A 22,876-nucleotide genomic window follows, 5' to 3' on the forward strand; every position below is an offset into this window, starting at 1 on the left:
TTGTGTGTCCCTGCAGTTCCCTCCGAGATGGAGCTGGGCTTGAATAACTCCCCCTATGGCCAGCAGCCAGCGTCCAATCAGATGCCTCCTTACGGTGACAGCATGATGGGATTGGAACAGGGGTCAATGGCAGATGCAAACAGGTGAGCAAAACTAATACTCTGAACAAGGGGTCCGCAACCTGCAGTTCCGGAGCCGCATGCGGCTCTCTCGGGACTTGTGAAATATTTTTTAACGTGCCACCGTCTCGTATTTACATTGTATTGTCGCTCTGGAAATATTGAGTTTTATTTTTTTACCGAATTCGAAAAAATTAATTACTATTGTTATTTTGGTTGCCGACCCCCTGTCTTTTATGCCCTGCTTATTTGTTTCACAAAGTCAGGCCGAGTCTCAAGACCTATCGCAGGAGGTTCTTGCGCGAGAATATATAGCCAAATGTGTCATAGTTATTATTGCAAATTGTGAGGAAAATAAAGTACGGAGAAAACCACACATGAATAAATGGCACGAAAACAATATGTTCATATCGGCAACCTCCCTGCTGTACGACCAACACCTGGCCACTTTATAACGCTGCAGATTGTGTGTGATCACCGGTCCACACCACCGTATCACACACGCAGATAACAGAGTCCATCTCTTCAGCATCATCATTATCCGTGGTTTGGCCACTGCTCAATGAAGGCCTCCGCAAGTCGTCGCCATTTGCCACGGTCTCACGATGCAAGAGTCCCCGTCTGGAGAAGTCGTAGGAACCAGTGTGCACATCTAATAATAGGGTTTTTCCCCTTTTTTCTGGCAACAAAACTAAAACCTTTTTACGAGGATTCATGTCTGCATTAACCACAATACCTGCAGTCAAAATGCAAACAAAAAACATACTATGATAATATATGCATTGTCCTTGAAACTGATTGGTCCACACCAAGGGACGGCTTTCTTTTAAAGAAAGCCGTCCCTTGGTGTGGACCAATCTTTCTTTAAAAGAAAGCCGTCCCTTGGTGTGGACCCATCAGTTTCAAGGACAATGCATATATTATCATAGTATGTTTTTTTTTGCATTTTGACTGCAGGTATTGTGGTTAATGCAGACATGAATCCTTGTAAAAAGGTTTCAGTTTTGTTTCCAGAAAAAAGGGGAAAAACCCTATTATTACATTTTGATACTGGCAAAGGAGGTCTAATGAAGTGTGCACATCTATTATTCACTCCTTTTTCCCGGGCATTTACACCTTCATAATTTATAACTGTGGCGCAGTGGTGAGCTGCACTGCGCGGTGAACCCCGCAATCCCGAGTTCTATTCCCGGCCACGGATTACATCAGCGGCGAGTTGATATCTGAATCTATTCTCCTTGTGCCCCTCCCGCACTGTTTCACCAACCCATACTGACCGGCATGGTGAAGTATTTTAAGCAATCCCCATGACCATTGTGGCTTGAGTAGGCCTTAATATAGCAGTTGATCGACAATGGGGTTGTGAAGAAAATAATAATAATCGCTGTATTCAGCTGTGCTGGTGCATCATAGACTCGATGGGACTAGGTCTCACTCAAGGGAGAAAAAAAATCAACCTTTATGTTACCTGATCATTATTAAGATTATAAACTGGTTTACATTCCCTTCCCCGCTTACCCCCCCCCTCCTGCCCTTGTCCTCCTTCCACCGATATATGTACCCGCTGGCCACCGAGCGTGGCTTCTTTTATGCAGGAGTGCATTTGAGCCTCGTAGAAAAGTCGGTAGATTGCACAGCGGGGCCCACTGTGAAGTGGCTTGATGGGGCCACCGGTGGGAGTGGGTGGGAAGAATAAAGGTCGTGTGAAATTGGTATTGTGCATGGGGGGGGGGGGGGGTACAGCTTAGAAGCCAGAGTCACAACCTTCAGCTTCTCCCCTCCCTAGCAGCACCAATGTCTGCAGCGGCAGAAGCAGCAGGTGCTCGTTTCATCGCTCATGCAGCCAAAGGCATGCACGTCTTGAATCCAATAGCGATTGTCTCCCCCCTCCCCTCCCGACGATCCCACGTTGGCTCCCACCCCTCATTCCCTCCCCCTCCACCACAATTGCATTCGCTACCGCTGCCTGTTTTTGTTTTACTGTAACATGTGCAGGGCAGTTTGTTAATTTTTAGCCACCACCATAGTGTTTGTAAATAAATAATGAGTTGCCTTTGGAAAACGTGTTAGGTTATTTTTTTTTAAAAGGTGCGACCCTAAGGTTGTTGAGATGAGCTCACAATGCCCGTGTTGGATCGTTGCGGCAACGTCACTGAGGTTTCTGGGTTCAAATCCAAACTGTTACTCGGCACGCAGCAAAATTTGTATAATGGGGTGTTCATGTGTAATTGGGTTGAGGGTCTCATCCCAGTCACAATTAACTCTGCAATAAAACCTAAAACATAAAATGTAGTTCAGTACTTGAACCATTCCACTGATTCGTCAAGAGTTCCTGATGATAATTTCGTCTCATTGCTGCAGGCAAGCATTCACGCCGTCGCTGGATGAGCTGCTGTGCCCGCCCACGAGCCTGGAGGCGCAAAACAATGAGAAGGCGCTGCTGGACCAGCTGGACTCGCTGCTGAGCAGCACTGACGAGGTGGACCTGGCCGAGATCGACCGTGCTCTGGGCATTGACAAACTCGTGCAGGTGAGAGTGTGTGTGTGTGTAGCTCCTGTGGGTGGGTGGGTGAGTGTGTGTGTGTGTGTAGCTCCTGTGGGTGGGTGGGTGAGTGAGAGTGTGTGTGTGTGTAGCTCCTGTGTGTGTAGCTCTTGTGGGTGGGTGAGTGAGAGTGTGTGTGTGTGTAGCTCCTGTGGGTGGGTGGATATGTGTGTGTGTGTGTAGCCTGTACTGGTGATTGTGTGTGTGTAGCTCCTGTGGGTGGGTGAGTGAGTGAGAGTGTGTAGCTCCTGTGGGTGGGTGAGTGTGTGTAGCTCCTGTGGGTGGGTGGGTGAGTGTGTGTGTGTAGCTCCTGTGTGTGTAGCTCTTGTGGGTGGGTGGGTGAGAGTGTGTAGCTCCTGTGGGTGGGTGGGTGAGAGTGTGTAGCTCCTGTGGGTGGGTGAGTGAGAGTGTGTAGCTCCTGTGGGTGGGTGAGTGTGTAGCTCCTGTGGGTGGGTGAGTGAGAGTGTGTGTGTAGCTCCTGTGGGTGGGTGGGTGGGTGAGTGAGTGAGAGTGTGTAGCTCCTGTGGGTGGGTGAGTGAGAGTGTGTAGCTCCTGTGGGTGGGTGAGAGTGTGTAGCTCCTGTGGGTGGGTGAGTGTGTAGCTCCTGTGGGTGGGTGAGTGAGAGTGTGTAGCTCTTGTGGGTGGGTGAGTGAGAGTGTGTAGCTCCTGTGGGTGGGTGAGTGAGAGTGTGTAGCTCCTGTGGGTGGGTGAGTGAGAGTGTGTAGCTCCTGTGGGTGGGTGAGTGAGAGTGTGTAGCTCCTGTGGGTGGGTGAGTGAGAGTGTGTAGCTCCTGTGGGTGGGTGAGTGAGAGTGTGTAGCTCCTGTGGGTGGGTGAGTGAGAGTGTGTAGCTCCTGTGGGTGGGTGAGTGAGAGTGTGTAGCTCCTGTGGGTGGGTGAGTGAGAGTGTGTAGCTCCTGTGGGTGGGTGAGTGAGAGTGTGTAGCTCCTGTGGGTGGGTGAGTGAGAGTGTGTAGCTCTTGTGGGTGGGTGAGAGTGTGTAGCTCCTGTGGGTGGGTGAGTGAGAATGTGTAGCTCCTGTGGGTGGGTGAGTGAGAGTGTGTAGCTCCTGTGGGTGGGTGAGTGAGAGTGTGTAGCTCCTGTGGGTGGGTGAGTGAGAGTGTGTAGCTCCTGTGGGTGGGTGAGAGTGTGTAGCTCCTGTGGGTGGGTGAGTGAGAGTGTGTAGCTCCTGTGGGTGGGTGAGTGAGAGTGTGTAGCTCCTGTGGGTGGGTGAGTGAGAGTGTGTAGCTCCTGTGGGTGGGTGAGTATGTAACTCCTGTGGGTGGGTGAGTGTGCGTAGCTCCTGTGGGTGGGTGAGTGTGTGTGTAGCCCGTACAGGTGTTTGTGTGTGTGAGAGCGTGTAACCCATGTGGGTGAGTGTGGGTGAAAGCGTTTAGCTTGTGTGTGGGGGGTGAGTGTGGGTGTGGCTTATGGGGAGCGGTAGTGTAGCGTTAAACCCTAGAGAACCGAGTTAAATTTCCGTTCACGGCCAACAATCATTGACTATTTGAACGGGTTCTGAGTCTCTCCTAGGGCAACTCGGCCTGAACTGAGTACCTGATGCAGTGCGTAAACATCGCCACTGGGAAGACACAGACCTCGAAATAAGCACGGTTGGCTAGTATGGTGCAAAAGAAGTTCAAACATACATACGTACGAGACAAACCAGGCGGGGTGCTGGCCACCCAACCACCTCTTGTGCCGTGCCGGCCTTCATAGGTGCTCGCTAACAGCACTGGACCCAACAGTCTGTTAAGGCTATACGGGGGATCTTCGTTGGGCGAGTGCGACCTTATATTGTATTAGTTTGGCAAGCAGCGTGAGGTTGAAGTGCACTCGACAGTGCAGCCCATTTACTGAAGAAACTATGGATTCATTATCGGTGACAACGGCAGGGAGGTGCGGCCCAGATTTAAAAAAAAAACACTGAAAAGGCAAAACATATGTAAAACGTATAGTTACCAACCAGTGTAGAATTCGGGTTCGAATGTAGATTGTATCGTCCGATTGTACAGTATTCTCAAAGTAATCGGTGCACTTTTTGATGTGTGTGCAGTCATACTGGCACCCATTCTGACCCTCGAAGAGTGAGGAGCAGATATTGATATAAACGACACACATGTAAAGATTTGTTTTGTTTTCATAAGCACAAATAAATCACCCAGGGAAAATTCAAGAGCTTATTGGAACAAGCGTTTACTAGATCAGATCACGTGTATATTGATTCAAATTTCATGATCATACTATCTTCGAGATCCTGCATGGACTCACCCCTGCTCGGTTTTCGTCACACTCCGCTCCACTCCACGTATTCTCCTAGCTCGACGCACTCCACTCCTTCTTTGGTTCTTTCGGTAAAGTCACGTAGAATGAGAATAAAATAATAAATTGATAAAATAAAATAACACAATATTCTCACGACGTTTCGGCCACAACACAAGCGGCCTTAAGCTTAAAGGTCGTGATCTGAGCGTGGCTTTTTCACCCCAGCGCTGTCCTACCAGACAGTCTCGTCCCTTCACCTGATGAAGGCCGCTTGTGTTGTGGCCGAAACGTCGCGAGAATATTATTGTGTTATTTTATTTTATCAATTTATTATTTTATTCTCATTCTACGTGACTTTACCGAAAGAACCAAAGAAGATGAATCCTTGCAGTCACGAAAGCTTTAAATCGAAGCACTCCACTCCCTTCCACACTCTTCTGCTACTCCCTTATCATCTCACTCCACTTGCCTTCCAAGCATCCCCCCCCCCCGCACGAGCAATCACGGCTTTCTACCAAAGCCCTAATCAACCTTCGCTTCGTGGGGGGGGGGGGTCGCTCGTTCTCCTCTGCTGCGCTCACTGTCTGGAACTCACTTTCCCCAGCCACCACGAGGGTCTTGATTTCCTGCCCCTGTTCAAGTCCTGGCTCAAGGCACCGACTGCTCCTTTTTCCTCAATGAAATAAACAAGCCTCGTGTTTCTCTACAGTGTCCTAAAATAAACACGCCTCGTGTTTCTCTACAGTGTCCTAAATGCAGGATTTGGGCGGGATATAAATCAAAATTGTATTGAAAGTAAAAGTAATATTCCATGGCAAAATTGGAAAATGTTGATACTGGTGCGCTACAGTGGCAAGATGTGTTAACTACCTCGCCTGGTATGTATGAGGTTGTGGGTTAGATTTTGACCTTGACGCCTGTATATTTGGAGTATGCATGTTCTCCTCGTGGTCGCGTGGATATTTCTCCGGGTCCTCCGGTTTTTCCCTCCACATATAGATCAACGCGCGTTTCAGTGTATTTGGCTGCTATAAATATCCACGTGACAAGCCACTGCATTGAGATATAATTTGTGATAGCCAGGTCGCTTTTGAAAAAGAGCTACATAGCTCAGTGGGCTTTACCTGTTTAAATAAAAAGTAAAGCATACTCGGTTAACGCTATCTGACATAACGTTAGAGGTTAATACTTCTTCTAGGGGCTCTACAGAGCTCCTTCAAGTGGAGGCCCTTCTGCCAGCAGTGGTGTGAGCAAGAGGGCTTCCTCCACGACTTTGTCTTCACCATCTGGATCAAAGGCTAGTTGGCCAAAATGTTGATATTTTACATTGGCTGTAGCGCCCTTTTCTTCAGGAAAATATTTGGCTGGATGTCAAGCCCTGCCATTCGTCTCCGTGACAGTGTAAGGAATACGTATTTTATTACAGATTCATTCACCTCCAGTTTTCGATACAAGTTTTATGAAAGCAGATACTTGACACACCATCTTTTGCCCTCCATCGCGTTAATGGATTAACAATTTAAGATTGCAGAATTGAAGATTGCAAGAATAGAAATATCGTCTTTAGACTGTGGTTGTGGTTGCTTCTCTCATGTTTTTTTTATATATATAGTGAAATGTCATATCTTAGGAATTCCTCCAGGAACATTAAAATAAGCCAGCATCACTGTGGGAGGTGACCAGTGGTTGTTCTGTCCAATTTTTTTTCTTAACACTGACTTACAGCCAAAAGAAAAAATTAGCCTGGCTTGTTTATTACTTTGGTTAAGCAGAGGGGTTTTTTTTTGTTTTGAGGTGCAGATAGTGTCCAGGTGCTGATTATGTGTGCGAAAATAGCACCTGTATCGCCTGTTTGTAAATCCGCTGCTGGATGAGGGTCTTCCACGCGGCATGTGGATTGTGGGGGTTACTTGACTACTTTACCACACTGGTCAGGGTTGGTGAAGGTAGGGAGCATAGACGTTGGAGCATAGTACACTACATCAAAAGCAGTGTTAATGTTTAACATTACCAGTTAACCCGTGCCACATTGTATCGAGCACGTTACGCAATTATTATTTGTCTTCGGTTATAACTTCCTAGAATATCAATTCCATCTGTGGAATTGAATGCAACAGACCGTTGGCTAGTACAGCGCACACATGGAAATGCTGACAGCTTTGCCAAACCAGTATTATTGGGGTTTCACTGACCTCGGTGAAGACATTTTGACCGAGAATCTGGCAGCGAATAGCACCGAATTGGCATCCCTTGCGCAGCCCTTCGTAGAAACAATGCTTTCTCAACATTTCAACGGATCCTCATAACTGGTTTCTCAGTCCTAATAAAACGACAAAAGACTTAACAATTATTATTTGTTGCGTGCTTTTGGCTTTTCTCTTTTCCCATCTTTACTCCAGCAGAGTGGAATCTTGGATCTGCTGCCGAACCAGCAGCTCAAGGGTGGCGGCAGCAGCGGCCTCCCCATGGAGATGGTGATGAGCCTGGACCAGAAGGCCAAGGCCATGTACGCGGCGGCCGCTGCTGCTGCGGCCGCCGGTCAGCCGTTCGGGGCCCAGCCAGCCGGCTACCCCCCGCAGAGCCCCCGCATGGCCGGTCCAGCCACCATGGCTGGCTACATAGGGGCCTCGTCGATGAGGGGCCCCCACCCGGGCGCCAACGCTGCCCAGCTGCGCATGGTGGGCAGCAGGGCGCCGTTACCGCCGGGGCAGCCCAACGCCAACGTGCAGCTCCGCATGCAGCTTCAGCAGAGGCTGCAGGCTCAGCAGCAGGTATGCGTGTGTGTGTGTGACGCTATGGTTAGCGCGCTGCGCTATGAACCCAGGGACCCGAGTTCGATTCTCGCTCCCGATCACGATCAGTAACAGTGGTGAATATTTGAACTGGTCCTGGGCCTCCCCTAGGTCGACTCAGCCTTAAATGCGTACCTAGTCCGATGTGTAAACATCGCCACTAGGGAGACAAAGGCGGCCGGGCGTGGTGTCGGCCACCCACCCCCTCATGTGCCGTCCCCCGGTCTTCATAAGTGCTCACTTAACACCACTTGCCCCAACAGTTTGTTCAGGCTATAGGGGTGATCTTTGTTGTCTTTGTGTACGGGCTAAAGCAGTAGCATAGTGTTGAGCACTGCTCTGTTCGAAACCTGGGCTTCTCTTATGTGACTCGACATATATGGAGTACCGACCGTGATGTGTTCATATCGGCACTGGATAGACAAAAGTGGTTGACCTTGATGACAGCCATACACAAGAAAAAAATTCGCACCGTGCTCCGTAGTGTGGCAGTGTCAGAGTGGAGTATTGCATGCAAATGCAGGAAGTGTCATTGCGTGCACCACATTGCGTGCAGTCGTTACTACTTTGGGGTAATGAGGCCCTAAGGGCAATAGTGCAATAGCGGTGTCAAGTGTTCCGAAAGACCCGCGGACTGAAGAAGCATTCTTGCACTAAATTGGAGCCATGCGTCACTCCCCCAGTACATACGTGCGTTCTACTTGCCACACAGTCTGAATGGTCATGCAAGTAACCCTGTGGGCCATTGGCAGGCCGAGAGCTCTGTGTGGCGCACAGGAAAAATACTTGACATCCATGGTGTCAGCGCAAATGTATTCTTGGTCGTTTACATGCCTTTGCTCCCTTGTACCACCTCCCACGTGTCTCGTGTTTGAACCCATCGTGACTGTGGGATATTTTAGACTGATGAAGACTGCGACACCCTTTTCTGTCGTTGAGACGTCTCGTTTATCATAAAATATAGGCTGGTGTGCCCCAACTTTGCGTTGTGAGTCTTCAGATTCACAGCCTCCTCACTTCTATTTGGCAATGAATTATATTGATAATAAAATAATAATAATAAATTATACATACACATATATCCGTCTTGCACAATTCACATCTATAATAACATTAGCTTTTGTCACTTTTCCATTTTTAAATGTTTTGGCCAATTTATGACGTTTATATATATTTTTTAATGATTGCCAATGCCATACAGTTAACATCTTCCCGCGGTGGAAGTTGTCGTCTGCACAGAGGATGTAGAGAAATGCGACTCCTCTACCAGCAGAGGGGTGCCCTGTCCACGAGGCCTCGCCACCGCGATCACCTATTCACTTTGCCAACGAGGAAGAGGGGGGTCACTCTCTTGTGACGAAAGTTCATTTTCCAAAGTTTCTATTTCTTATTTGGAATGCTATAGCTGCTCACAGTTTGGCGTTGAGGTCAGGAATTCCTACCAACGATCGTTACGGATTTTACTTCGGTATTTTTACATTCCCCTTGACCTTCATTGCCCGTTATTGGCTCCCAACGAAGAGGTATCTGAACCTCAGCTGGTGGATTCTAACCGACCGTGCGTCGTCCCTTCCGCCATAGATGATGAACCAGAACCGGCAGGCGATGATGGGGCCGTACGGCGCGGTGCCCAATCCCCAGTTACGTGCCAGCGTCACTCCTCAGATGACGGGCCAGGTACGTGCCACTCTGCCACCTCCGCCCGTGCACTCACTCACGGTGGGGGAGGGTGGGGGGGTTCACACCAGATCGAAGCGTGTGGATAGCGCGGTTGCAGGGTAATATTCCGAAGCCATTTAAATCTAAATTGAAAAGTAATTTCTTGAACTGCTTTTCGTGTTTAGTTTGTTGTCCCCCCCCCCGCCGCAGCCTCCAATTAGCACAGTTGGCTATGTACAGTGCAAAATAAGTTCAACATATATACGTTCACGTTGCTATGTGAACGGCCATATGTTGTGGCACCCACACGCCTGCAATCCAGCGTTTCGGAGACGAGTTAGTGAAGTCAGTCTAAGGAGTCACTATGAAACATGCTGGGTAGCGGTATAGCAAGTGGGTTTGTGACATGCCTGGTATATCCCTTCTTATGCGTGGATTTTATTCAGGTTTCCTATTGCACACGAAACGCTCATTAACTAAAAGGAACTGGATAAAACATCCCACGTGGTGTGGTCGGATACTCCTTCAACTCGGTGATTCCTAGAAAAAAAAGGGCATTGTTAAATTATGAAATTCGGTAGCTTTATTCGAGTAACCTTACTGGGGAGCAGTTAGTGCTGTGGTTAGGACACAGCTTCATGAATATGGAAACCTGAGATTGATTCCCAACATCATTGGCAAATGATATCCGAATCAGTTCTGCTTGCTCGCCCCCTTGACAAACCCGCAGTGACCACCATGGTGAAATATGGTCAAACAACCCCCATGACTAACACAGCGTAGGGGAAGCCTTCACCAAGCATTGGATTGACAAATGGCTATGAAATATTACTTTTATGTAATTTGTTATTTTAATATATTGCAAAATGCATCCTTCACGTACAATATTAGCACATCCAAAATTTTAAAACATGAATGACAATTTGATATTTGATGTGTATATTACAAACATTTGTAGACATTAAACCCGGCTTTTTTGTCGGTTACATTTTAACCAGAGGGCTCGCCTCTGTATTTGACTTCAGTTCCTAATTAATGTTGTCGCAAAACCCATTTCCACCAATAAGTTGGTGGAAGATTCTTTGAATCACTATTCTTATACAAATTTTGCCCTCTACCGAAAAGTGGTGCAAACCTTTTTTCTCACAAATAAATCCAGCTACCTGGTGGCCAGAGCCGTAAATACCAAGCATTTGTTGTTTAATTCATTGCAAACCAAAGGCAAGGTGCTGCCATCTCGTTTTTTTCCGAGTGCCTTCTGGGTCCTAAAACTGGGAAGTGTTTATGAACGTGCACTTTCACAGCAGTTTCCTTTGTTTCCATGTCCACAATTAGCGCAGTCATCAAATGCGTGGCTTTCATCTTCTTATTGTAGCACTCGGTTCCATTTGCACATGACATAATTGCATTATCGCCACAGTCCTTTCATTTGTATGAATGTATACGCATGTATGTTGAACTTCTTTCGCACCGTACGCAGCCAACCGTGTTATCATATTCATAAAATTTGGTTAGGAGAAAATAATTGTTCTGTATTAATGCTTTAAATTCTACGCAGGCTTTCGCGTGGAGAGCGGGAGGCTGTGTGCGCAATGGGGATATTTAACCGTTTTTATTTCTCTCTACCGTCTTTAGCAGCAGCCTCCGTTAAACGCGCAGATGCTGGCCCAACGGCAGAGAGAGCTCATCAGTCGGCACCGGCAGATGATGCAACACCAGCAGCGCGCCATGATGATACGGCAGCAGCAGCAAGGATATCCTCCGGGCCCTGGGGGCATGATGGGCATGCCCCGGATGCCTCCCCAGGGGCAGCAGCAGCAACAACCGCAGACGCAGACTCAGCAACAGCCTCAACCCCAGACCCAGCCCCAGCCTCAACAACAACCACAGCCCCAGCTGCAACAGCAACAGCAGCAGCAACAACAGCAGCAGCAACAACAGCAGCAGCAACAACAGCAGCAGCAACAACAGCAGCAACAACAGCAGCAACAACAGCAGCAGCAACAACAGCAACAACAGCAGCAGCAACAACAGCAGCAGCAGTATCTACCCTACCCAACATCTCCCAGGGCATCCAGTGCCACCATGTTTCCTGGGGGCATGGGAAGAGGGGCGGCCGCTGTGAACAGAGGCATGATGGGAATCCCGGCGGGCAGCCCCACGGGACGAGAGTTTGGGCAGCAGATGCAGCAGAATGTGTTCCAGTTCCCGCGATCAGGTGCGTGCACGGCAGGGCTATCAATATGCGTCCAAGCTTGCGGTCGAGTATTGAATTTTGGAAGCATCCTTATTATTATTATTGTGTGTTTTATAGGTCCTGTTCATGATATTGAACTGAAACGTGTATGGTTTATCTGACTTCTATTTTAAGTACGTTAACTAAGAGTAAAATGTATATTCGATGACAAACTATGGTAACAATTTATATTTAAAGCTTTCGTGACTGCAGGGATTCATATTCTTGGTTCTTTCGGTAAAGTCACGTAGAAGGGAAATAATACCGAAAGAACCAAGAATACGGTAACAACGTTGACAAAACTGTGCTCCAACCTTGTGAGTGGACGTGTGCTGGCGCACGTTGATGCGCCATTGCAACAGCCACACGGCTGTGTAAATACCGTACGACATTCTCAGCAAAACGTCACAAGCTTCGCTTTAATTTTCGATCCGTAAAACATGCAAACCAACACACCTGAAGATGACCGTTTGAGTTATGGTCGAAACGTCGTGAGAATTTGTTATTGTTTTATATATATTTTATTATTTTGTTGTTTCTCTTCAACGTGACTTTACCGAAAAAACTAAGAATATGAATTACTGCAGTCACGAAAGCTTTAAATCAAAATTTAAATGCGATCGTCTGTTAAATTTGACTTAATTTTTTAAAACTTTGTGTCGCCACAATATCCCCCGCCCTGATCTCCACCTCCCCCCCCCCCACCGTGGACATCGCAAGCAGCCATGAGCCAGACGTGCGAGCCCGGGTTCAGCTCCCAAACCGCACCCGGGGGTCGCATGAGGGCACGGATGCCGCAGTCTCCGAGCCTGCCCACCACCCCGGAGCTGGGGCCCTGGCAGCAGGGTGGCCTCACCAACAACAACAACAACAGGTGAATGGCGACGTCTGGATAATTAATATAAAAAAATATGATACCGAATTTCCAACAAGCCTTTGTCCTCAAAAGTGTTGAATTAGGGGTAATAACGTTATACCGCCTGCAACTCCCCCCGCCTCCAGTCGCACGACGTGATGATGCCACGTGGAAATTGTCTTGGTCGACTATGGATTATCCTTCAAGCGCAGTTTTAATACACCCTTAGGCCAAATGCCTCAGTCCCGAACAGCGACAGAACTTGATCCTAAAGTTTTGTGTGCATTGGATGGATATATGAATACTGGCTCTTCTCTACGGGGATGATGGCGCGACCTCACTACAGACGGAGAGAGCGAATGCATTAACGCTTTCACCCTTAGTTGGAAGGCATAGCAAAAAAAAAATGGGTATTTTGGCGGCCAATTTTAGTTGTAAAACTTTTAAGCTGATATTGTGTTTATGTACATTTTTCAGCCCTTTTGTCAGTTTACTGCTGGATGAGGGCCTCCCCACGGCGTGCGGGTCATGGGGGTTATTTGACCACACTTCACCATGCTGGTCAGTGAGGGTTGGTGAGGTGGGCAGCATAGACATGGCAGCATAGAAGTGCAGTGCAGCGATGTATTTCCTCCACTGCCTCTACTGCCGACCACAAAGCCTCGCAAGCCATGTAACAATCCGAGCAAGGTGGTGGTGGCCCATCAAAGCTCTTATCAAGACTCTGCCCTGCTTAGTGTCCCAAGATTTGATGAGAGCGCGGGTGCTTTCCCAGACAATTTGGTCATCAGCCTATCCTAATTATATTATTTAAAATTATATTTCTTTGAAAACACCAAATACGAGATGATGTTACATTCCTTCTGAAATCTCTAGCAATGAGAAATCGGAACAAAGTAATTTTTTGTTAAAAAGACACCCAGCGCTGCTGCTGCTGGTGGTGGTTGCAGGTTACATTGTGAGCACAGGATGTTGAGGCCTCTGTTGTGTTGCCCCCCACCACTGCCCTGACCGCCGCCTCTGCAGCGGGGTGTTCCCGCCTACGCAGCAGCCCTTTGGGCAGGAGGGCGACTCCAGCCTCTACAACAACATGAGCATCTCTGTCTCCATGACGACCGGCTCTGCCAGCACCACCTGTGGCAACGGACAAATGAGCATGGGCCCCGGACCTATGCCCATGCCCACTGAGCAGGTACGGCTGACAAACCCCGGGTAGCCTTCTTTTTACAAACACAGTCTTCTTGGAGCAGTTCGTCGGAGGCCTAGCAATCGAGTGTGCAGGCGGTGCAACTGCACTGGGGGCCCACAAGCTGTAGGGGCCCAGGCGCTGGGCTGCATTGAGGTCGGGTGGGGAGTGAAATTTGGACCAGGGGGGGCTCCGTTTCATTCCTTGAACCAAGGCCGATGCCAACCATGCTAAGCTGACGATATAAGTAATCGTTAGTGTCGTGATGAAAAAGCATTTAACTTGCGCGTGGTTTTGTCAATGCATTCGGGCTACAATTCAGATGGAAATAATTTGCTCATAAAATAGCTGCAGTGTTGGACGTACTCAGATTGTCTGACTTATTCACCCGCATTTGGATGGTGATTGTGCATTAAGTTTCGTGTGATTGTGAAACTGTTGACAGACCAGCGTGTGGTGAGGTATGGTTTAATAACACCCATCAGCAAGCAGTAGATCGACAGGGCTGTAATTTATTATTAGTATGTTTTGGGCAGTGACCGCTCTTTGAATCCCAACAGGTTTGCGCGATATGTAGTTTTGTATTATAATACATATGTAATTAACAGCCCTTTAGCAATCCAACAAATTTCACCACGCTGGGCAGAGCAGGCTAGTGAAGACAGGGAGGATAGACACGGGAGTATAGATGTATCGGAGAACAACGATTTTTTTTCTGCACTCTTATAAGGTATTGTTAATTATGAAAGTGGTGAGGTGTTTTTTACCCTGTTAAATGCGTACGACTTTGTTTGTGAAGGGTTGACACGAGATTTACTTTGTCTCTTCAAACAGGGAGGTATAATGAGGCAGAGCATGAGCCAAGATGGTCACACGCGCTACGACCAGTTTGCTGCCATGTCTGAAGCTGAAAAGGTAATATTTCCATTACCGTTCATTGCGAGAGTGTTTCACAAAGAACAGCAGCAGTGAAGTTGAAATGCACCGTGAACTGCTCTCCTCGTCGTCATGACGATTAGCAACCAGAGACGAGAACTGGCACAGAGGCTGGGGTTGACGAGTTCCTTGTGGGTAGAAATAGCGAACGTCGATGCTGCATGTTCACGGTTTATGGGTGTAATAATTGAAAAATGCCAGGTGTGGCTGCATTCAAACGAGCAGTGGGCAATGTTCCTATTGGTGGCACTGGGCTATTGGTGCGTAGTGAACAGAGGGCAGCATGGCTAAAGCCATTATTGTACTGTACTTCTATGCACCCACGTTTATGCTCCCCTGTTCAATCCACACTGACCAGTGCGGTGTGGTTTGATAACCCCCACGGAAACGTGGGGAGACCTTCATCCAGCAGTGGATTGACATTAGGGGTGTACATGTACATGATGAGGGTGGGGTTAGTACCACTCAACATTTACACCAACTCCTCAGAAATGTAAAGCTAAGGTAAAGGTGCAGCCCTGCAAGTGCTCGCTCACGCCAATGCTGGCAGAAGGTCCTTCAATAAAGGGAGCTCTAGAGCCTTTTTTGACCTATTTTTCAATGCTGGTCAGACATCGGAAGGGATGGGAGTACACACTATAGCTTGCTCTAACCCCCACACGACCTGCCGATCGGCAAACTGGTGTAACTATTATACTGCTAAAGCGGATTTTTTAAAAGTTTATTTGAAAAGCCACGGGGGGGGGGGGGGGGGGGGGGAAACCGTTGGAGAATAATCGAGACTGGCCAGCACCAACCCCCTGCCTTGGGGCCTGCCTGTGGCGTGCGCGCGATCAAAACAGGTGCAGCAGGTGCAAGTGTTTGCGGACGTGCAGTGCACCGTGAACGTGCTCGGCAGCAACTCCTACCTGAACCAGGGCAACCAGACGGCCGGAGCCGCGCCGGCCAAGGAGGGGGCAGCGGAGGACGCGAACAACGCGCAGACGCAGCGCAACTCCCTGCTGCAGCAGCTGCTCATGGAGTGACTTCTTCCCCTGCTCCTACCTCGTCCTCTGTTCCGCGCGTGGACGCCGAAGGAGCCGCGCAATTCTTCCGGCCGCAGTCGTCGCGGGGATCTAAATCCGCTGCGCCGGTCTAGATCCGCTGCGCCGAGCGAGTTGCGTCCCGCTCCTCTGCCGTGTACTGCGCCTACAGCCTCGCCCGCAACCACCTCTCCTCTCAAAACCCAAGGAAGCAAAGTTGCATAGTTGCCGTGTTTTTTTTTTGCATCGTGCTCTTTTTCTCATCGTATCCAAGAATGCTTCCAGCTACGCGGTACAGAGATGTTACTTCGACGCAAAAAAAACCAACCCCCCCAACGGAGTGATTTGTGCTCACGTGCTGCACTACATGGCCTATTACGGTGTTTGCTCATTTGCAAAAAGAAAAGTAGCATCTCCATTTCTTGATGCGTACTATTTTCATAAGTTTCAAACTGCAAGCTGCGGACTGTTAAATCATGAAAAGCCATACTTGTCTGCCAGCTTGGGATGGAGATCCGACTTGAGACGTCGTTGTGAAGTGTGAACGAATGGCGCAGCGTCGCCCGTACTGCGGCATGTCCCATGAAATGGGACACAAACGTTTTATTGACGGCACAGAGAAGCCGAGCAAAAGGACGAACTCAGGACATGCAGGGAAGGCTTTATTACGGCCTGCAAAAAAAATTGGAACAATTTTTAACCCCGGAGCATACCCTCGCAAAAAAATAATTTTATCTCGACGGGTGCTCGCCTGGTTATAAAAAGGACTCGAACGGTCGATGCAGAGAGTGGTCATTTGCTGGCAGGGTGACCTCGTGAGGTGGAATAGAAAGCTTGAAAAGAAGCCATGGGATTACCGCACTGCTCCCCCTTCCTAGGGGCAGTCCGCAGACGTAGACGATGGTGTGAATGTAGTTGCGACGCTGGATGAGATTCGGCCAAGATGCATCACTCCCAGTGGCAGCCCAATCCCCGACTAGCAACACCACCACCACCACCAACCCCTCCCTCACCTTCCAGCGAATGCACTAAATCCTGTTCCGTCTCTGAATGCTTCATGCTTTCCCGCATTGCTTACGTTTCTATGACTTCCTGTAATTTGTTCCTTAGTTTTTTTTGTGCGTGTCCAGTCTGCTAAATGTGCTGTAAATAAAAATCGCCCAAAACAGATATATTGCTATATTTTTACACTCTTAGACCAAATAAGGATGCTTGCTGTAGGACAACGGAGAGAAATTACAAAGCGTGCGACTCGTTAGGGGAAACATTTTCATTGGATTGTGATTAGCGGGATAGTGAGAAGACGCGAGTAAACCTTTAGCTTATGCCAGCTTTGTGTGAGCGCAATGTCTGAATCGTAAGAGAAGCAATAATTTTAATGGATTGTTAAAATGTCAGTTGAACCGAATAGCCATATTAAAACAGGGTAAATAACGATGCAAACGTATCTGTTCATGCAAGTATGTACATGTTGTAGTTTATTTTGTATCGTACACTGGAGGTTGGTTGATTGCATCACACAATCCTCAGTCTCGTACAATAGGAGTTTTAACTGACAAATGGGCGAGCATTACTTAATATCCAAGCCCGGCCGCTGGGGGTGTTTTCTTTAACTGGAAGACAGTTATGAAAACCACACTACACAATACCACAAAAAATGGTCTTTGGGAAAGTACACCTGAGTGTACAAAATGCATGTATTTTAATCGTCAGCATAGTGGATCCTATTGGTCTAAAAAAAAAGCTACCCATGCCCTCGACTCTTGCATTTATTGGCCTCAATTGTGTAATATGGCTTCGTAATGGACCACCTCTCCTGTAATTAAAGTCTGAATTTTGATTTTTGAAGGCAGCTTTCCTGCAATTTCAGCATACACAGTATTGTTGTCAGTTGAAAGTGTTAAGACTGCACACAAGGCATTTGTTGAATACAATAACAATGAACGACTTCGCAGATATGCCGTTTTTAAATAACCTCCCAACTTGCCTTGAAATTGCAGTTTTAAGCATCTTTTCAGTGTACTACTGCATAAGTTTTCGCAGTTATACTGTACGGCTCTGTTTTCAGGTCATACCTTATGGTCCGACGTTTCGCTCCACGTGCTGGGAGCTTCGTTAGCATTTGGGAGCAAAATGACGAACATCAATCTGAACGACACGCCGGTAACAACCCGAGAACACGTCGGAGAGCTATATTTTCAGTGTGCCCAATGATATAGCAATAATGAAGTTTTCCGATGTAACTAAACCATCATTACCCCAAGTTTTGTGAACATCGGTAATCGCTATCCCCGTTGTAACACGAGAGTTTATGAATGTTTGGCACATCCCGCTCTGCAGCGCACACGACGCACGTAACAGCGGCGGTTCACCGTTTGCAAGGGCAAAATGGAAGCGTCTTGCGAATTTAGACAATTTGTTGAGCAAGCATACGAGGTCGATTGTGTATATAACTTTAATGTATTAATCAGGAGGCGAGAATAGGTACCGTGGGAATTTTATTTCACATGGATTTACACAATGATTAATGGTCAACCAAATTCATAGCGCGCAATGGCACCACCATCGATACTTGCTGTTTTTTGGCTTTCCCCCTGCGTACTTTGCAGCAATGTGTCATGGCAAAATGCTTGCTTCACCTGTGCTCTTCCGGCCACATATATACAAGCAGGCGTATTAATAAACTCATGCCGAAGCCGTGTATCGTCAATGTTGTGGTTAGAAAGGAGAGAGCAAAAAGTTTCATCATGGGCATTGGACTTGTTTTTGCTAAGAAGTGAATGAAACCGGGGTGATTGTTGGAAGAGCAATGCTAGCGCCATCGATTGCAGATGTTTTCATTAATATATGAAATATATATTTTAAACGAAATGGACATTTTCTGAAAGTGTGTAAAGTTCGTAACAGCTGAAGCCTTTTTTATTCTTACTGTAGGTCTATTAGATTATGAAGTGTTTTACATGTCCCCCTTGATGAGAATATTTTGTACAGGAATGCTTGTATAGTTAAATAATGTGTATAATGCTTTACTGCTTTGCCTAAAAGAATACAAACTGTTTTCAATGTATGTGCATATTATTATGAATAGAAATCTTCAACTAAAACAAATCTTACTTTCCCCATTTTTTTACATTTGTAAGATATCCGATGTGTTCATGTCTTGTTGGGAGATGCTTACGAGATGAGATTTGTGAAAAAAACTTCACGATTATCTTTCTCTGGCTTTCCACCACAGGTGTGCATGAGTCCATGTACCATTTAAATTGCATTGAGTCCATCTTTGCGTGCATTTCTGTTCGTATTGCATATAGACACTTAAAAGTATGAGGGGTCTTATGTAACGACTTATCATTATTTTGTCTTTTTACAAGCCCTGCCCTTAATGACTGTTATTATTAATATATCTCAAAAGCTCCTGCAGCTTTTACAGATAGAAGCCATTCAAATGTATCTACATTTGCTGTTTTTGTTAGCTTTATTAATACAATGTAAATAAATCTAACAATGAACAAGTGCTCTTTATTTGCTCGACTTTGTAATGTTTCCCCTTTCGGATCTTTTAACAAAGTGAATCCATAGTGCACTGTGAGTAATCAACACATGTGAGAGGGAAACGTTGCAGCACATGACCAGGGCCTATTTTAAATCTAAACAGTAAAACAAATTTTCCAATACTATAAAGTGTCCATGTGTTTATGCTATAACACAGTTTGCCCCTCTAATAACTCGGTGTTGGAATTAACACTATCAGTCAGTCGGAAGACATGTTTCCCATGACAGCAATATTTATCTGGAACTGCATTTTTCACACTTATGAAGTTTATACATCGGATGAGTATGCAAATTACTAATTCGCTGTGATGTACAAAGTGTTACAGCTGATACTCTTAAGTGAGTCCTGACAGCTACAATGACGTCGCAGCACTGTGCATTGGCTGATGCAGGTCACCAAACACATTTGAATTGGTTAAAGATATCAGTTGGGCTCAGATTTATTGCCAGAATTAGTATTAGCACATGCATATGAACTGCTGTGACACTAGCCATCTGAATTGGACTTGAAAAAAGTAGTTGAGTGATTTAAAATGGCTAAATATTGGACATACCCCTTCATAATCTCTCAGGGTCTATTTGTAAGTTTCTTAAGTGTAGATATTTACCACCACAGTAGCTATCCCAACAGTTTCCACGAAACCATACACAATGTTTTGCAAACGCATCAAGAGGCCGTTGTCCATTAATCGATGTTGATCACAAAACTGGAGTCACTTGAGCAGTTTGAACTTCTTGAGCAAGTGGTGCACTTGCTCCTTGGGGTACGGTCGGAGGGCCAGGCACGTGGGGATGTTCTCGGGCTGCTCCACCCACAGTTTGTGTTGGATATTCTCCACCGTGAGCTTCTCTGACAACTGGGTCAAGGCGTCCTTGTCATCTGCCTGCAAGCCAAATAGCATCGCTGGCAGCGTCAAGAGGCCACACTCCAGAGCAATTGTTTTTTTAAATTCATTTTCAGAATTCTAATAAAAAAAACTTACCACGTGGAATAAATTATCGGCCAGTTTCCCAGGTGCAATGCAGCTGAATGTGACATGCTATGATTTTCAAGACCTAAGTTTACATGAAACCTAGTCATAATGAACGTTTGGGGCGACTTATTATTCATTGTGCATTGTGAAACATGAAATTGCACATTTATTTTTCCACTAAAACAGTCAAAGTAAATGAAAGTAATTATTAGGAGTGGCAAAGACATTAAGTAATTTCCATGAATTTAACAAACTTATTGATAAATGCAGGTAAATTCCCCCGTATGTGCACGTGATGCAAATCATGTGTATTTGTGGGAAGTAAATTAATGGATAAAGTACTTGATTTTAAAGGCCCATAATCTCTTTCCATCTGAGCAGAAATTAGCTGAACCTACTGCTAACATGGGAGGGAGTATTTCTCTAACACGGGAGTTTGAAAATCAAGAGGTGCAATGATGCGAAAATTAAACCAATTACAATTCCATATACAAGACTTGCGACGCAACATTCAGCACACTTTTCAAATCCACTGCTGGCTGAGGGCCTACCCACAACGTGGGCGATTATTTGACCTAGGTTTACCACGTTGGTTCGTGTGGGTTGGTGAAGGTGGAGACCACAGGCATGGCAACAGAGAAGTAACAGTACTGTACAATGCAATTCAGCTGCACTGACTTACGCTGTCCACAATTACACGGAATGTCCCCAAACTTGGAAGCTAATCAAGTTTGAGCCGAGAGTGTGTGGATGGGCTACCACCGCGTATTTTGTTTTGTATTATGGCCCACTGAGCTATATAACTCTTTCAGAAGCGACCTGGCCGCAAATGATAGTCCAACTAAGTGGCTTATCATGTTTCCGTTTAAAGCGGCCAAATACTCTAAACGCGTGACGTTGATTCTGCATGTGAGAAAACCCGGAGGACGTGGAGAATAAAATCCACGTGACCACAAGAAGAGTGACACGCAAACTCCAAATATACAGCCGGCGTCAGGGTCTGGATCTATATCCATAACCGTTTTCAGAATAGATTGCAGGAAAACCGAATGTCTCGGGGCCCGGTTGGTAACAGACTCCAATGGAATTATCGTAACGAACGATGCATCAACATTTTAAATTGCCGCGCCGGGAGATGGTACAGCACCGGCGACCGCTGCATTATAAATTCAGTGAACTGCTAACCATTATTATACTCACGGTAGTACCATTACGTGTTAAATGGGTAAACGTGTTCTGTGTATTGCTCTTGACATGTTATCACGTGCAGCAAGCCGGTAAAGTTGTTGTTTTTTACCGGTTTATTATTGCCGGGAAGGCAAGTCAACACATCCCACGCCCGACTCGTGCAGTTGCTTCATGTTACTGGAATAAACCAGATCCACGAGAATGTAAAGATTTCTATCACTCCACGTGCTGCATGAAAGCCTCCCCACGCCGTGGAGGTTATTTGTCCATACTTCACCACGTTGGTCCGAGCGGGCTTGGCGTGAGCGGTGGGGGAAGCAGAAACGGTTTCAGATATCGCGCATCGAATTCAGGTCGAATTCAGGTTGTTGATACGTTACATTTATTTTGGTTAAGGTGAGATAACGAACGCCCTTATCTGTCTCTTCTTTAACATTACCCGACTACCAATATTCCGTAGCTTTATATCCTTCAACGCTTGGACAAGAGCAGGATGGGGCACTGACACGAGTTGGAATCCAGGCGTCGGTTTTTGGGTAGTGGGTTCACATGCGGTCAGGTTTAGGGGTCATGTGCAGTCGCGTTAAGAGAGGTAACATCGGATGTGATCATGTGGGGGTCGGGTAATGTTTCGTCAAATGGACCGCGGGTGGGTGTCAGATCAGGCGGGGGGTTGGGTCACATGGAATTGGGTCAGCTGAGGTCAAGATACCATAAACTTTTTTGGGACCACACGGGGTGTGTGTGTGTATGGGCCCGATGTGAGAGACCTCGCAGTGCATTTAACGCCGCACCTGCAGCACCACCTTGTGCATGCTGTCCAGGTCGCCCAGGTAGCGCTGCGTGTCCGCCTCGGCGTAGTACAGATGCAGGGCGGCGGTGCACGCGTGGCACGCCTGCGCCACCAGCGCGCCCAGCGGCCAGCCCAGTCCGCTCTGCAGATCTCCCAGCACCACCACGTACTGCACCAGGCGGCCCGACATCACCACGCAGGGTGGAGGGGATCTACCCCACACCCTGGTTCCTGTCCTTGGCTTCTCCGCCCCCCTCGGTTTTCCTCTTCTTTCGTACGGCTGATGACGATGCAGAGCAATATCAAGCCAGAACAACCGCGTGACGGGAGTAAAAGCGGAGTTGTATATCGCTCCTTCGTAATTTGTGGGAAGAATCACTAATAGAGATCTTACCGCGTTGCTGGCTCTCTCTCAACCGCCACCGACTCTTTTGTTTTTCCCCGCGCCCGTCCGCCGCCGCCGCCGCCACCGCCTCTCCGAGCCACTGCTGTACCAGAAGTAGGTGCCGGGCGTGTGTGGTGGAGCGTGGTGTGCGAGTGGCGTGGTGGCTGAGTTGTGGGCGTGCGAGCGAGACACGTGGAGGAGCGACCGCCGAGACAAAGTTGGAAGAGGCCGAGAACGTTCCGGGTGGCCATCTTGGGTAGGGGGACCTTGCCCCGTGCGGCTCGGTGAACAAGGGGGGGCGCGACGTTGAAGAAGCGGCGACAGCTGCCGTGGGGCGCCCCCCGCCCACAACTTTCCCTTAGCAATATGGCGGCG

The 22,876-nt window shown here is 47.4% G+C and overlaps 2 protein-coding genes across 11 annotated transcripts in view; one reads left to right on the forward strand and one right to left on the reverse strand.

Moving 5' to 3' along the window:
* LOC116952681 (nuclear receptor coactivator 2-like) overlaps nt 1-19,123 on the forward strand; it is a 184,494-nt gene extending 165,371 nt beyond the window's left edge. For 5 of the 9 annotated variants that reach the window (XM_032972264.2, XM_076073259.1, XM_076073252.1 and 2 more), the window contains 9 exons: nt 17-143; nt 2,481-2,649; nt 7,322-7,693; nt 9,296-9,391; nt 11,009-11,591; nt 12,330-12,483; nt 13,492-13,657; nt 14,486-14,566; nt 15,430-19,123. In XM_032972264.2, the coding sequence (XP_032828155.1) occupies nt 17-143; nt 2,481-2,649; nt 7,322-7,693; nt 9,296-9,391; nt 11,009-11,591; nt 12,330-12,483; nt 13,492-13,657; nt 14,486-14,566; nt 15,430-15,612 (1,931 nt within the window). In that variant the 3' untranslated portion in view covers nt 15,613-19,123. The other 4 variants (XM_076073270.1, XM_076073267.1, XM_076073266.1 and 1 more) reach the window with 4 other exon arrangements.
* Nucleotides 18,091-22,666, reverse strand: PTRHD1 (peptidyl-tRNA hydrolase domain containing 1). 2 transcript variants are annotated; one of them, XM_032972252.2, is made up of 3 exons: nt 22,511-22,666; nt 22,118-22,396; nt 18,091-20,045 (listed from the first exon to the last, which is right to left on the reverse strand). In XM_032972252.2, the coding sequence occupies exons 2-3, from the start codon at nt 22,304-22,306 to the stop codon at nt 19,875-19,877; spliced, it is 360 nt and encodes a 119-aa protein (XP_032828143.1). In that variant the 5' UTR covers nt 22,307-22,396; nt 22,511-22,666; the 3' UTR covers nt 18,091-19,874. The 2 variants fall into 2 exon arrangements, with proteins under 2 accessions (XP_032828143.1, XP_032828135.1); XM_032972244.2 differs by having other exon boundaries at nt 22,118-22,666.
* Between the last annotated feature and the right edge of the window lie 210 nt (nt 22,667-22,876).

This window comes from Petromyzon marinus, chromosome 3, assembly GCF_048934315.1.
Source record: "Petromyzon marinus isolate PM22_M1 ecotype Great Lakes invasive population chromosome 3, UKy_Petmar_22M1.pri1.0, whole genome shotgun sequence".
Classification (NCBI taxonomy): Eukaryota; Metazoa; Chordata; class Hyperoartia; order Petromyzontiformes; family Petromyzontidae; genus Petromyzon; species Petromyzon marinus.

What these genes read in the sequence shown, in the direction of transcription:
- PTRHD1 (XM_032972252.2), bottom strand. Translation starts at nt 22,306, where the DNA reads ATGTCGGGCCGCCTGGTGCAGTACGTGGTGGTGCTGGGAGATCTGCAG. An exon ending in TGCACAAGGTGGTGCTGCAG is followed by an intron (nt 20,046 to 22,117) that starts GTGCGGCGTTAA and finishes TTTGGCTTGCAG; the next exon opens with GCAGATGACAAGGACGCCTT.